Source organism: Mixophyes fleayi, chromosome 3 (genome assembly GCF_038048845.1).
Source record: "Mixophyes fleayi isolate aMixFle1 chromosome 3, aMixFle1.hap1, whole genome shotgun sequence".
Classification (NCBI taxonomy): Eukaryota; Metazoa; Chordata; class Amphibia; order Anura; family Limnodynastidae; genus Mixophyes; species Mixophyes fleayi.
The window spans coordinates 328268240-328281995 of NC_134404.1; the positions used below are offsets into that span (position 1 = coordinate 328268240).

At 41.0% G+C, this 13756-nt stretch overlaps 1 protein-coding gene across 1 annotated transcript; it reads right to left on the bottom strand.

Moving 5' to 3' along the window:
- Positions 1 to 1539: 1539 nt before the first annotated feature.
- Positions 1540 to 13714, bottom strand: NSL1 (NSL1 component of MIS12 kinetochore complex). Its single transcript, XM_075204226.1, has 6 exons — positions 11970 to 13714; positions 9862 to 9940; positions 8305 to 8435; positions 5344 to 5395; positions 4278 to 4345; positions 1540 to 2621 (listed from the first exon to the last, which is right to left on the bottom strand). Exons 1-6 carry the CDS (start codon positions 13593 to 13595, stop codon positions 2340 to 2342), a joined length of 2238 nt encoding a protein of 745 aa, XP_075060327.1. The 5' UTR covers positions 13596 to 13714; the 3' UTR covers positions 1540 to 2339.
- Positions 13715 to 13756: the final 42 nt, after the last annotated feature.

Here is a 13756-nt window from a genome sequence, read left to right on the forward strand (position 1 = left end):
GAAAGCAATCAACAGAACAGGATCTAAAACTGCTGTGCATAAATTAAAACTAGCGATTCTTAATATTTTATTAAAACACAAAATTCAGTAAAATGCAATATTTTATGACACCTCCGTTTTATGTACATGTTCCATGAAGCTTTTACAGCTTGCAGACTGTCGCGGACAACAAATAATTCAGACAGGGGGGGATAATATAACCAAAATATAAGTTCTAATGCAGATCTTCCCAACCCCATCCACAGGCCTTACCAAGGGGTAGATTTACTAAACCTTGTTAAATGAAAAGTAGATGTGTTGCCCATAGCAACCAAATTCTAGAATGTACTAGATAAAGGATAGTTAGAATCTGATTGGCTGCTATGGGCAGTATCTCCACTTTTCCTTTTACAAAGTTTAGTAAATCTACGCACAAGAGTACATGGGCTGTGGTGTCTTGTATCAGAGCAGTTACTCCGGTCATCCTGGGGGGAGATGTAGAGCATGCACTCTAGGTACATACACATTAGGTGCTAAAATCAGGTGTCACAATGTTCTTTAATTTGTGCTTTAATGCCGATAGCCCAAAAATAAGTGAATGGAGAAGTACACACAACTTCCTGCTATGGATCGCCTCACTCTGCATCAATGTTGACATTGCCTGCAGCATTTAGAGTGTACACAGTACACTAAGCTGCAGGGAGGCCTTCAGAACGTGCTTTGAACGCTCTAAAAAACAATAACAAAGTGCAAGGTTTTGTTTTGCCTTTAACAGGTGTTCTTAAAGCCTGTGTGTACCAGACCTAAATGTCAAGTTTTATGTGCATTATAAAAATATATTCACATCTTAAAGTAGCACAGAACTTTTTACAATGAAAGCAGTTTTACATAAGAGTGCTTTTAATATCATTGACACCCGTGTATGGAAAATATTTTAGGATCTTCTGAGAATGTGAGATAAAGGTTTAATCACAGAGGGGGGGGGGGGGGGGCGTTATTTCTTATGTCAGCAAGATCTTTGCACTCAGCCTATCCATACTTTCCAAAATAACCTAATTCATGGAGTCCTTAACTACCCACTTTTCTTCCTACTTCAATAATCTGAACAAATGAAAGGGTAACAACTCAAATTGTATTGTCTAGTTAAAACAGTTATGCCGCTTACAACTTGCTGGAATAATTCCCAATACTTGAAAGAGGACGTATGCCTGAAGTTGCCTCTTCAACACTCAGAAACAGACTGTTGCTGCCATGTGATAGATCAGTTGTTAAGGACTAGTGCAGACCAGTTTGTTTTCATGTTGCACAGGCTTCTGTCAGTCCTTACACATGTCAGATAACAACGATTGCCAAATGGGTGGGAATTGCAGGAAAACAACATTTTCTATCAGGTTATCCAGGTCACTTCGGTCTATTTGTGGATATTTTAAGATGGGGATTGTGCCAACCTATAGTTTTTAAATGATGTAGTAGCTCTTTAGTGGAAACCACGAAAACACATTTTAATCCCGCACGAAGCTGGCTGCTGGAGACATGAACAGTAAAGATGACACATTGATGATCTGTATATATATTTTGTATTATACATATGTATATGTTTTGTGTTGTATTATTATACATGTGTTTGGAAAGCAGAGTTCTACAACTAGCTCATGTGTTAGTTACCAATCCTTGCGAGATTCACAAAACAACAACAGCTGAACATTCATCTTGTAGAGCAGATGTGGGCACCCTTGGACCCTTCGCTAGTTTTGGAACTATAAGTCCAAGCATTCCCCAACAACTTCTGACTGTATGACACAGTAGGACGTGTAGTTTAACAATAGCTAGATTGTCCCACATTGCCTATGCAGAGTGTACTGCTGCTGCAAGTTAAATAATTCAATTATAGTCATATTTACTGGAAATACAGCTTGCACATTAATTTTTCATATTATGGTTAAAAAGCAGTAGTTGGGCAGTGATATGAATTGGGATAGTAAACCCTGCTTTGCCTTCTCAGAAGGAAAAGTGGATGTATTGCCCATAGACTCTAGCTATAGTTTTCTAGAATCTACTAGATAAATGATAGGTAGGCTCCGATTGGTTACTCTAGGCCACACCTCCAGGTTTCCATTTGTTCATTAGTTTTTGCTACTTCCAAAGAAATGTAACACAATCATCACTATGAAGTGATGACTGCGCTAAACACGTGATCTGGTATTTGCCCTTTGTCTGCCACGTACTGACTAGTTAATAGTAATCTGGTGGTCAGTTTAGCATTTTACAATAAATAAGTTAAAAATAGGCTTTCAAAGGTCAGACTGTTACAATTTTCTGGGTCCTCTGGGCTTAAAACGTGCAAAGTACAAAAACACTCATTAAGCATCAAGACTAATTTTTCTCTTTGAACTCAATGGATATAAATTGTTTTGGGCAGGAGGGTTTTTCCGCCTTTTGAGGGTCAGCGCTGGTGCTGTACTCGTCTGGGGCGCACTCTCACGGGGGGTAGTTTCTAATAGTTTTGGGAATGTCTTTGCCAGGTCCTCCAATACAACGCGACTTGAGAAAATGTCTCGTCTTAAACGAGATCCCTCCAAAACAGGCTGGAGGTTTAGGACTTGGGAGAATCCCTCTGCTTTTTCCAGTTGGACTGGAAGAGCCTGGAAAATAAAAGAATTGTGAGAAGTCAAAAGGTGTATGTGTACAGATATTGTATTATAAGATGCTGCTGCCAAAATGCTCTGCAATTTACACATATAGCAAATACATAATTAGAAGGCTTGGTATTCAGTTTACAAATTAGCTCTGTAGCCCCATCTGGTGGCAGGAATCTCCACTGCAACTGCACAACTAAATTTGGAACTGTCCAGCTTGGCAGCTGGTAATTTTACCATCCGGTTTAGTATTGTGCAGTTTATAGAGGTGTTTTTAGCATTATCATATTTTATTTATAAAGCGCCAACATAGTACTCAGGACTGTACATTGAGGAGGATCATAATACATACATACATATAACATACAATGATATGAAATCAAAGGTTAGATGACTGTACAAACAAGTTTAAAATGTAAGAGGTGGGAGAACACTTGATACGTAAAGTAGCGAAATATCAATTATAGGTGACTTTGGAGATAAATGTTAATGGATTCAGGCACCGGTGCCAGTTCCTGGCAGTTAGTGATGACTATGGCACTTTTCTTCAGTTGTTTATTGCAGGTACGGCACCAGTGCCAATCCCTCTCTCTGTGCAGCTGGCCACTGCAGACCCAGAGCTAGCGCCTGGTCCGGGCAGCTGGCCACTGCAGACCCAGAGCTAGCGCCTGGTCCGGGCAGCTGGTAACCAAAGGAGCAGCACTAATTCCTAGATCTGGGCAGCTGGTAATTACAGGCACAGATCTAGCTCCAGGCAGTTGATGATTGAAGGTACGGTGCTCCAGGCAGCTGGTAATTACAGGCACAGATCTAGCTCCAGGCAGCTGGTAATTACAGGCACAGATCTAGCTCCAGGCAGCTGGTAATTACAGGCACAGATCTAGCTCCAGGCAGCTGGTAATTACAGGCACAGATCTATCTCCAGGCAGCTGGTAATTACAGGTACAGTTATAATTCCTGGCACATTATGCACCAGGGTAGAGACATCTGCAGCACACGATCCATTCCTTAAGTCATTAGCCAAAGGCTTGTATGATTTACATCACCAATCACAGCCCAGCTTCAGAGGATGGTGATAGGTTTATTAACAGCTTGTTACCCTTAACAAAACTCTCAGCGGGTGACTTGGAAGAAGTGGATTAACTACTCAGGAACAGATTAGCACTAGATGTACTAGAATATGTGAAAAACTGTCTATACCAAAGTAGATATATTAAAAAAATTATTTAACAGAATAAGTGTCTAAGTATTAGACTCAGCATTAAAGCACCCCCCCCCTCTTCCCTTAGAACCCCAAGAACACTTGCAGCACATTTAAGAACTAGATCCCAAATAAAAAAAAGTTACTGCAACATCCTGTGCCCCTCAACTAGCAGACCTCGGGGTTCAGCATTTGTGGGATAAACCCCCTGGCACCTGACGATTCTCTCGCTGGAGGAAAACGGACACCTCTGATTTTTGTGGCAAAACTGCTGTGTGACTGGCAGGACAGCTGAGGTGCCAGTGTGCTGAAATTAAATATTGTGTCCATGAAGATGATATTTCACACGGTTAGGATTGTGGACGCTGGACCCCCAGAGCTCTGCTAGTTGTGGGGAGAGGAGCCTTACAGTATACTCTGAATTATAGATAGAGATCTTTAAACAACCAGTTATACTTTACCTTCATCGTTTCACTAATCTGCTGAGATGCGTTGGCAGTCATTGTAGTTAGAGCCATCATGGAGGATTCTAGGAAGTCACAGGAAACAGATAGTTTGATAAATGTCATGAACTTCTGTGTCATTTGTTAAAGACTTTCTCTTTACATATTAAATAATAATTAAAAGTAACTAAAGTGTAAAGTTGCTCTGGGAAGATTCAACGAGAAAGCCTAAATTACTGTACAGTCCCTTTACACTCACCAAGGGAAACAAAATTAAGGCAATCAAGACAGCAATAAAATTATAGGATTCTGTCTGACTAGTTTCCCACACACAGATGTTTCAGGGGAGATTGTAAATTTAAAGGCAACCAATCTGTGTTTTTGGTTGCATTAATTTTTACATTTAGTTTTTTTTCCGCTACACATAAGGAGTAGTATCTTCTATGTGGTATTCACATCGCACCTCAGTGTAAAGTGTTTCACTTTGATAAATGTAGGAAACAATTACTAGGCATCAGCGTTCAAAACTAAATCTCTGATGAAAATAAATGCAGCGATTTTCCACAGCACAAACATTGGCAGTGTGACACTAACCTAAGACAGCTGTAATCAGTCAGCAAAAAGCCTCATATCCTAGCGCTAACTCACACTCAGCATTTCATCACAGACGTTGGGGGGATTGTGAACCTCTACCTCCCTCCACTGTCTGGGAAATCAATCTAAGTGAGAACAGAGATTTAGCTGACAGTTTCCGTTCCCTGACGTTGGGTATGACGCGGTGCGGAGTAGAGGCATCTATCTAACGCTCTAGTAGACGGGCGTTGTCTGTGACCACAAGCAAGGATTTAGCTTTCATAGTTACAGGTTTCTATCAGTAGCTGTACCTTAAATAGTACAAGAGGTGGGGTAGGGCATCCTATTAAAAAGACTGCCGATCAGGAACGTGGGATATTAAAGTAAAACTTATCTGCTGGCGGGTCACCTAGGCCATGTGAACGATCACCGATGCTACGAACGTATGAGTCACAAGCAGTTTCACCACTAGAGACACGGACATAACTAGTAGCTATTGGCCATCACTCACCATATGCTGAATCCAGTCTGATCTCTTCGTGATGGACAACAGGTTTATAGTCCTGTAAGGACAAATATAAAGATTAAAATTACACTTTAAAGCTCAATTCTAAGGATTGTACATGGGAAAACTTACATCAATGACTATTTAGTTTTAATTTAGTTACATTTACAAGTGGTTGTGTTGTTCAGATGACGTCACGTGCACCAATACCCCCAAGAATCAATGCTACTCCCCATCTCTGACACATGAGACGAGATCTGCTATTCTGGAACAGGGGGCGGGGCTTATACACAGCAATTGTGAGTTTTTCTCCGATTCCTATTGGTTGTGACAACAGCTGTCGCATCCCAGCCGGCAGTAGTGAAAATAAGGCCGTGTAGGTACCATAACTGGGGAGTTCTAATACATAGCCATGCATTACACTGAGGAAATACTAATTTGGGAAACAAAGAGGATATTTAGAAAAGCCATTACTGGTCACTGCAAAAAAAAAAAAAAAAGAGAATATGAAAAGATTATGCTCGTTTTATTTCTAAGTTGTACTAAAAAACAAATGACTGTTAGAATCTTATTGATCGAGACGGATGACCCCCATTTTCTCTACTGTTACCTGTGGACCAACCTTCCAGTGAAAGATAGGTCTTATTGCCTTATTAAATAAGGGAATTCCCATCTCTCCATTCAAATCTCTCGGTTTACTTCTAATGCATTCATTTTCCCCCAACAGGCATATTTACAGGGCCCAGTGGTCTCTCCTAACAACCAGATCCTAAGTCCATCTTTAAAAGAGAATCCCCCTAATTAACGTTCCCCATCCATATTATTTAATTCATATAGTCCACTTGATTAAAGAATACCTTTAACATTAGAGCAAGTTAGTGTTATTCATTTCCTGCTGCCTTATGACTAAAGCACCTAAAACATACTTCTCTAGCAATGGTAGTTAGAAGTGTCCCCATAAGTAATATTTATGGTTAACCCCTCACTCCACTAACAAAACAGCAGAGGACACCTCTGAATAACATCAGAGAAAGTATCGTTGGGGGACTCAGCTGCCAAAGTCTGCTCTAAGCAACGCTAACTGGGGTTAGGTACAATGCAAAGGGGTCGGCTGGTTTCACATGTAAAGTTGTATGTGACAAACCTGTCTTATTCTAGATTTAGCCATCAAGCTCTGAGTACAGAACCATATCCAAGGGCCCAACAAAGCCTTGGCCCTACAGTCTCTGCCTCCTTGTCAGCGCAGCTTTCTGTCCGATTAGGCAGCTCTGATTCTGAACAATGTTTTGCACTGTTTGTAGTTCTTTGACAGCTCTATAAAAGAGTTGTTCTACTTACACCACAATGTGAGGGGGTTAAAGAGGACGACTTCTCACCAGACACAATAAAAGAGGCTAATAACGATAATAGTAACGGAATGGCGAAGGAGCTGCCTCATGAAAATCTTTCAAGAGTCATGACAAGGCTTCAAACAAAGTATTATATTTCTCCATAACTTTAGAGAAATCTTATGGGACAGTATAAAAAATTAGATTTGAGTGATTTTAAAAAAAAAAAAAAGCTCTAGTAAGCGCTTTATTTCCACTAAAAGGCAGCATAAAAACAAACAAATAAAAATAAAACAAAAAAACAATTACGGTGCTTTGCAAACCTTTGTTCGCCAAGTGCGTAATAAGTAACAAAGGATCAGTCCAGTTTTGTAGACTGTCAAAGGTAATAGGACATAAGAGTGGTTGTTGCAAATTAAATCCCCAATGTAATACCACTTTCATACTGCCAACCCGGTAATATCCCGGGTATATGAACCCGGTATATTGCCGGGGGACAGAGGCTCTTACCTGTCAAAAAAGTCAACTTACTATTAGACTCGTAGTATTTCATCTGCGCCGAATGTCCGACAGCTGAAATTACGTCATTTCTAATGGTCAGGTTGAAAATTATGCATTTAAAGCGGCAAAAGCGAACCCTATGACTGTATAATGTAATCCAGGCATAGGGTCTGCTATTGCCGCTTTAAATGCATAATTTTCTCCCTGGCCAATAGGAATGACGTAATTTCTTCATTTAACCTGCTGGACAGTCAGTGATGAGGAAATACAAAGATAAGAGGACTTTTTTCATTCTTTGTTTTAAAAAAAATCATCTTTATTTTTTGTTTTACTTTTTACACTAATCGGCCGTTCATAGTGCAGGCGACCCGTGTCGGACCCGGGAATTACCCCACCAAAAGACCCGAGTCTAATTCCCGGGTCAGCAGACCAAGGAATCAGACCTGGAGTCATTCATACTGCAGCCTTGACCCGGGCTGCCCCTCGCAAAAACCCAGGTCGAGGTATGAAAGGTACTAAGCTTCTTAGATATACTGCTAGAGAGTGTGATTAACATTACCTGTTACTAAATATTAATATTTTTCCCTCTTCAAACGATGAGCTTGTATGCAAACATACCCTGCCAGCACGTGATCCAGAAACACCGGCAGGTTTGAAATCCACAAAGGTAAAAAAAAAAAAAAAACAATTATGGAAAATATTCTCACTGATGATGGGCAATGACACAGCAGTGGAAGGGCGGCCACTAAGGAAGAATGCATACGAGCTAACTCAATCAAGAGAAGAACATTTATATATTAGCAAAATTTTTAAAACTGCTCCATATTTGTAGCATGTCAATTTACAAATACAATGTGAAATATGCACAAAGATGGAACTTGTACATTGTATCGCTGGAACTTTCTGACAAATCACCAATTCTGCGGAAAATCTCTACTCCACAATATATTCAACACTGTAACAAATGCACCAAAAGGGACAGATGGTACAGATTACAAACAAGACCCTTTGGGGTTATTATATGAAACAGTAGTAAAGAAAAAAGTAATTGTGTGGGATCCGCTTTTCAGTTCCTTACAAAAGAGATTTACACAAAGCACAGAAGAATAATACGCTGGTGTACAGCTAAGATACATACCAACACTTCACGCTCCACTTTCAGCACCTTTACAAAGTGACTCAGGATTTTCCTTGGGTATCGTTTTCTTTTCAAGGCGGACTCTACTATGACATCGTCAAGTTGGTCTTCTATTCGTTTCATATCGGGTTCTGCAAACACAACATAACAAACTATTAATAAAGGACATACTACAGACCCACATGGGAGTCCCTGGCAGTGCCAACAGATCTCTCTATAGAGAAGCACCCTGGGGGTACCGATCTTTAAAACTACTAGTCCCAGCACTCCACAGCGGCCATAGAGGCATCACGTTTCCACATATTGGCTAGTCATATGATGGATACCGTGACATTTAGAAATTAAGACTAGTCTACTTTTTGAAATAAAAGATATTAAGCAAATAAAAGTTCCATCACCAAGATCTATTTTACTGACACTCCTGACCATTGATTTGCTTACGGTGAAACTAAACCCCAAATTAAAAACAGTTATTTTCCTATTTTATGTAAGAGACTTCAATGCACACGTGAAAGTTTAAATGGCTATATTACTGAACTAAATCGGTTCCACCATCTCACATATTGCTGACTGGGAGCTGCAATGATGATCAGTCTGAAAGTGGTCAGTACTGTGCTGTGCATCCTGATGACACAGAGGGGCATATTCAATTGGCCACATTACTGTCAAAAGTAACGAGGCTTGCGCACTATTACCATTATTACGGTACCTTTAACGCCGGCTTTCTGCTCAGGGAGCTGCGAGCTGAAATCCGGGTTAGAATTGCCGTAATACTTTTATCGCCGCGTTACTTTTGCGAGTAACGTGGCTAATCTAACTTCAACATATAAAGTAATTAATCCATGTGAAAAGAAAATATTTGGGGAATAAACAGCTCTCCATCAGTTTACATTTATCCTCCAGGCTCTGAGCCATGGAAAAATCACAGGATTGTCAGGGAGTTCAGTTAATGTCTTTTCCTGCTTTATGACTGCCAAACGAGACCCTCACTCTCCTAATTAAGAGAAGTTATTCACTTTGTGTGTCTGGTTCTCAAGAGTTCTGCAGAGAACAAAGGAAAGTTCTACTATGCACCAGAATAACGCTGGACAAATCTCAGTCGCCAGGAAAACTAAAAGATGCTGTAAAACTTTCTGTGAAGGGCATAGGCTATTGAAACACTTTTTTTCTGCAATCACAGACTGCTGTAATGTTCTCTTATTGTGGAGGCACAGACTGGCATATAATCATGCGACTGGTTACGTCTTTGGCACAGGCTAGTGAAGTGTGTCACATGCAGGAGATTATATATATATATATATATATATATTATCCTGGGCATTTGGGCTGTCTACCATGTCATTTTTGGAGCAACCATTTTCAGGTCAGTGCAATCTAGGATATTGTTGTCGGACTATGTATGACTCCATCCCTAGTCATTTCTGCATTGCTCGCACGGTTTTTATTGCAGAATTTCTGCCTCCTATCTGAATACATTTGTCTGGGGCTGCACTAGAATGTTAGTGAAGTCACTAAGAATACGAGTTGGACAGTCCTGTTAAAGTATGTGGTTCTTACCAGACTCTGTTGTGTCTGGGGCTTCATGCCACGACTGTCCATTAATACTGATGTTCTCTTGAAAGGACGTTTCAAAATCCTGCAAATAAACAAAATTCTGGTAAAAACTGCTTAAGCAACAACACAGCTACTTAAAAAAAATAATCTATCTGTATATTACATATACAGTAATGTTATAAGACACTGCAATATTTTAAAAGTTTAAGGAAAAAAATAGAGTAACTTTATCCTATATCTCAGTGATAGCTAACCTGCGACACCCCAGGTGTTTGGGAAACTACAAGTCCCAGCATGCTCTGTTAGCTATCAGCTAGTTATCTACTGGCAAAGCATGCTGGGGCTTGTAGTTCCACAACACCTGGAGCCATTTTGTGGGCGGAACCAATATTCAACCTATTAATTCACTAGGAACAAGTGTCATCTATGATACATTCTCAAGTACTGGTTCAGCCAACGAAAAAACAAGATTGCTCTTCTGAGTGTAAGTCAGTGATACATAACCTGTGCATCAGGATCCCTGAATCTGTTGTTGGGTTACCTAATTGAGATATGTAATACATTCTTCTGGGAACCATCTCTTTTAGGGTCCCAGTATTAATTAAAAAGGGCTGAGCACTACTGTTGGACGAAATAGCTACACTTTAAATGAAATATTGAATTAAACTAATCTATATTAAAATATTGGAAAAGTATCAATAGTGATATCACATTCAGTGGTAAATGCAAAGCCTATTAACAAAAGGGAACTAAATAGGATTATTAAAATACATTGGAGGACATTAATGGAACCATTCAAGAGGCGACAGTGTATAAACGTTAATGTTGCCCAGCAACCAGATTCTGTTATCGTTCTACCACAGCACAGAAAATGAAAGCAACTTTCTGATTGGTTGCATTTGGCAACACCACCTTCTCTACAGTTACCTGTACAACAGCCATCAAACCAATATATTCATGCATTGGTCATCTCTGTACAGGAAGTGTACAACTTCTCCAAGGGTCACTACTGCTATTACTGCTATTTTTTTTTAATGGAAAACCTGCCTTAAAATGTACTATAAATTAGTTTACCTACATTGTCCTGGGTAATCCCATACTCATTCATTTAAGCAGTGCTCCTCAGAGTGACTGCAGGAAGAGGTGCTTTGTGATCATATCTGTGGGTATAATGATCACTGAGCAGCAGTAATTATTAAACCTGGTTTTCCATGCTTTCTGGGTACAGAGAGCTTATGAATAAAGGATCCCATACCAGTAATGTAATTTTATAATACCACATATTTGTTATTTTACACTTCAAACATAATTTGATTTACTTAATTTAACCTAGTTTGTTAAATCATCTGAGCGATATTGCTTTATCGGGTGTTCTCCCACTTGATTATTTAACTACCGACTTTCCCCCCCCCCCCCCTTAGTGATCTACAGGATCATTGGCAAAGCCAACCTTTTTTTCTCTTCTAGTCAAAACCTCATTGATGCTTGTGATTATGTTGTCCCATAAAATATACACACTCCCATTTCAACGCATACAATTCAGAATGTCATGCATGCAAATCTTACACCTTTTTGTTGGCTTTGTCAAGCCATGATCTGACATATTTAGCAAAGTATGTAACATTATTAGAGATTTTGATTTGTTGCACTGTTGAGGGTTTATGACAATCTCTTACAAATGTTGGTTAATACTCGTGTTGATAGCACACTATGTAACATCTTAAATATCTTAAACCGGCACTGTCCACCATTCAGGCATTAAGGGAAACATAATGAAGGCCAGACTAGTGTACACTATAGAGCAGACAAAAAAAAATGTAGTTTTTTTCTGAAATTAAATTCTATGTTAGAAAGCATTTGGGAGAAGATAAAGATTATGGGTAAGAGAATGCCAATAATGGATCTTTACTGAACTATGCAAGAAAGCATTCTAGCAACATCAAAATAACTAAGTAAGGACCTATAAAACTAAGATTGTATACACAGTCATCACCTGATATTTATAGTTCACAAATGCAAATAGAAAACAAAAACTGCACAATTAGATTTTCTTTACGGTATTTGCCATATGAAGGTGAGGTTTTATATTTCCATGTCAAGACATTTCTCACCCAGACATAGTTCTTGTGCTCTAGCTTCTTCTGCACTTGGCTCAAGTGCTGTTGGCTTTCCAGAACTTCTTTGCCGATCTCTGAGCACATTCCCAAAACCTCCTGTAATAACTGCTTAGAGCAACAGTGCACCTTGTAATCTCTTGGAAGAATAGAGCCCGAGTTGGTGTCACAGGATAGACCAGCTTGTGGTGGGTTTTCATGTTTCATCGGACTACAGTGACCAGGTTCAACATTTTTTGACAAGCTTAATCTAGAGAAGCCCATTTTTGCATTGTCTCTTACAACACTCACATTGGAGGGCCCCGCTTCCACACTCTTGCAGACCCTTGAAGGTCCAGCCTCTTCGAGATCCTTTACTTTGGTCTCAATAGAGGACCCCACTTTCTTGATCTCTCGATCTTTCATTTCACGATCCAGTGCTTTCCACAGCCTTGAAGGTCCAGACTCTTCATGCTCTGTTCCTTTGGTCATCATTGAGGGTGCAGATTCTTCAAGATCTTTTCCTTTGGTTACCATGGAGGTTCCTGGTCTTTCATAATCAGTTCCTTTGGTCACTGTAGACTGTCCAGCTCCTTCATGATCAGATCCTCTGGTCACAGAGGACAGTTCAGGTTTTTCATGAACAGTTCTTTTGGTCATTTTGAATGGTCCATGTCCTCCATCATCTGCTCCTCTGGTCATCATGGACGTGCCAGGTCTTTCATGATCAATTCCTCTGGTCACCGTGGAGGGTCCATCTCCGGCTTGATGATCTGTTGCTCTGGTCACCGTGGAGGGTCCATCTCCGGCTTGATGATCTGTTGCTCTGGTCACCGTGGAGGGTCCATCTCCGGCTTGATGATCTGTTGCTCTGGTCACCGTGGAGGGTCCATCTCCGGCTTGATGATCTGTTGCTCTGGTCACCGTGGAGGGTCCATCTACGCCATAATCTGTTGCTCTGGTCACCGAGGAGGGTCCATCTCCGGCTTGATGATCTGTTGCTCTGGTCACCGTGGAGGGTCCATCTCCGGCTTGATGATCTGTTGCTCTGGTCACCGCGGAGGGTCCATCTCCAGCTTGATGATCTGTTGCTCTGGACTCCGTGGAGGGTTCATCTACGCCATAATCTGTTGTTCTGGTCACCGTGGGGGGCCCATCTCCGCCATGAGCTGTTCCCGTGGGGGACGCTGCCTCTCCAAGGACCAATCCACTATTGGATGTGCTGTTTACTACCTGACTTGGTCTTTCATTTACATGGGAGCCCTCTGTGCTTCTTCTTTGCCTTATGGATTTTCTATGAACAGAATTTGTGTTATCACCAGAGGCCAATTTGGGACTTTGGGTCCTGACCTGAATGGGGGGTCCTGTGATTTCTGGCCATGACAGCCTATCTGCTACATTACCCTCAGCCCTCTTCCTGGTGGAGGATCTGTGTCTCTTCTGCGGCCAGGATCTGTCTGGGTTATTTCTACCTGATCTGGTTTCATCTCCCACCCTCAGGCTCCTATTCCCTCCAGAGAGCCTGGTGCGGGGGGCTGAGGCCCGGACAACCGGCGTTACGAAGACTGAAGAATGGTCAGCGGCCCCGCTCTGTCCCAGTAACCGGAGACTCCTCCGTTTCAGACTGTCAACATTTGCCGCCATTTTCAAAATTAGGGAATCTGCCCACCGGAAGTGCCACTTGCAAACCTGCCCCGGAGGGAAGGGAGCTGAGGACGGTGCATATTAGTTCCGCACACAGAGAGCACATACGTCTATCAAATGTGACTTGTTCTGCACAGTACATCTCTGTAACTATATCTACT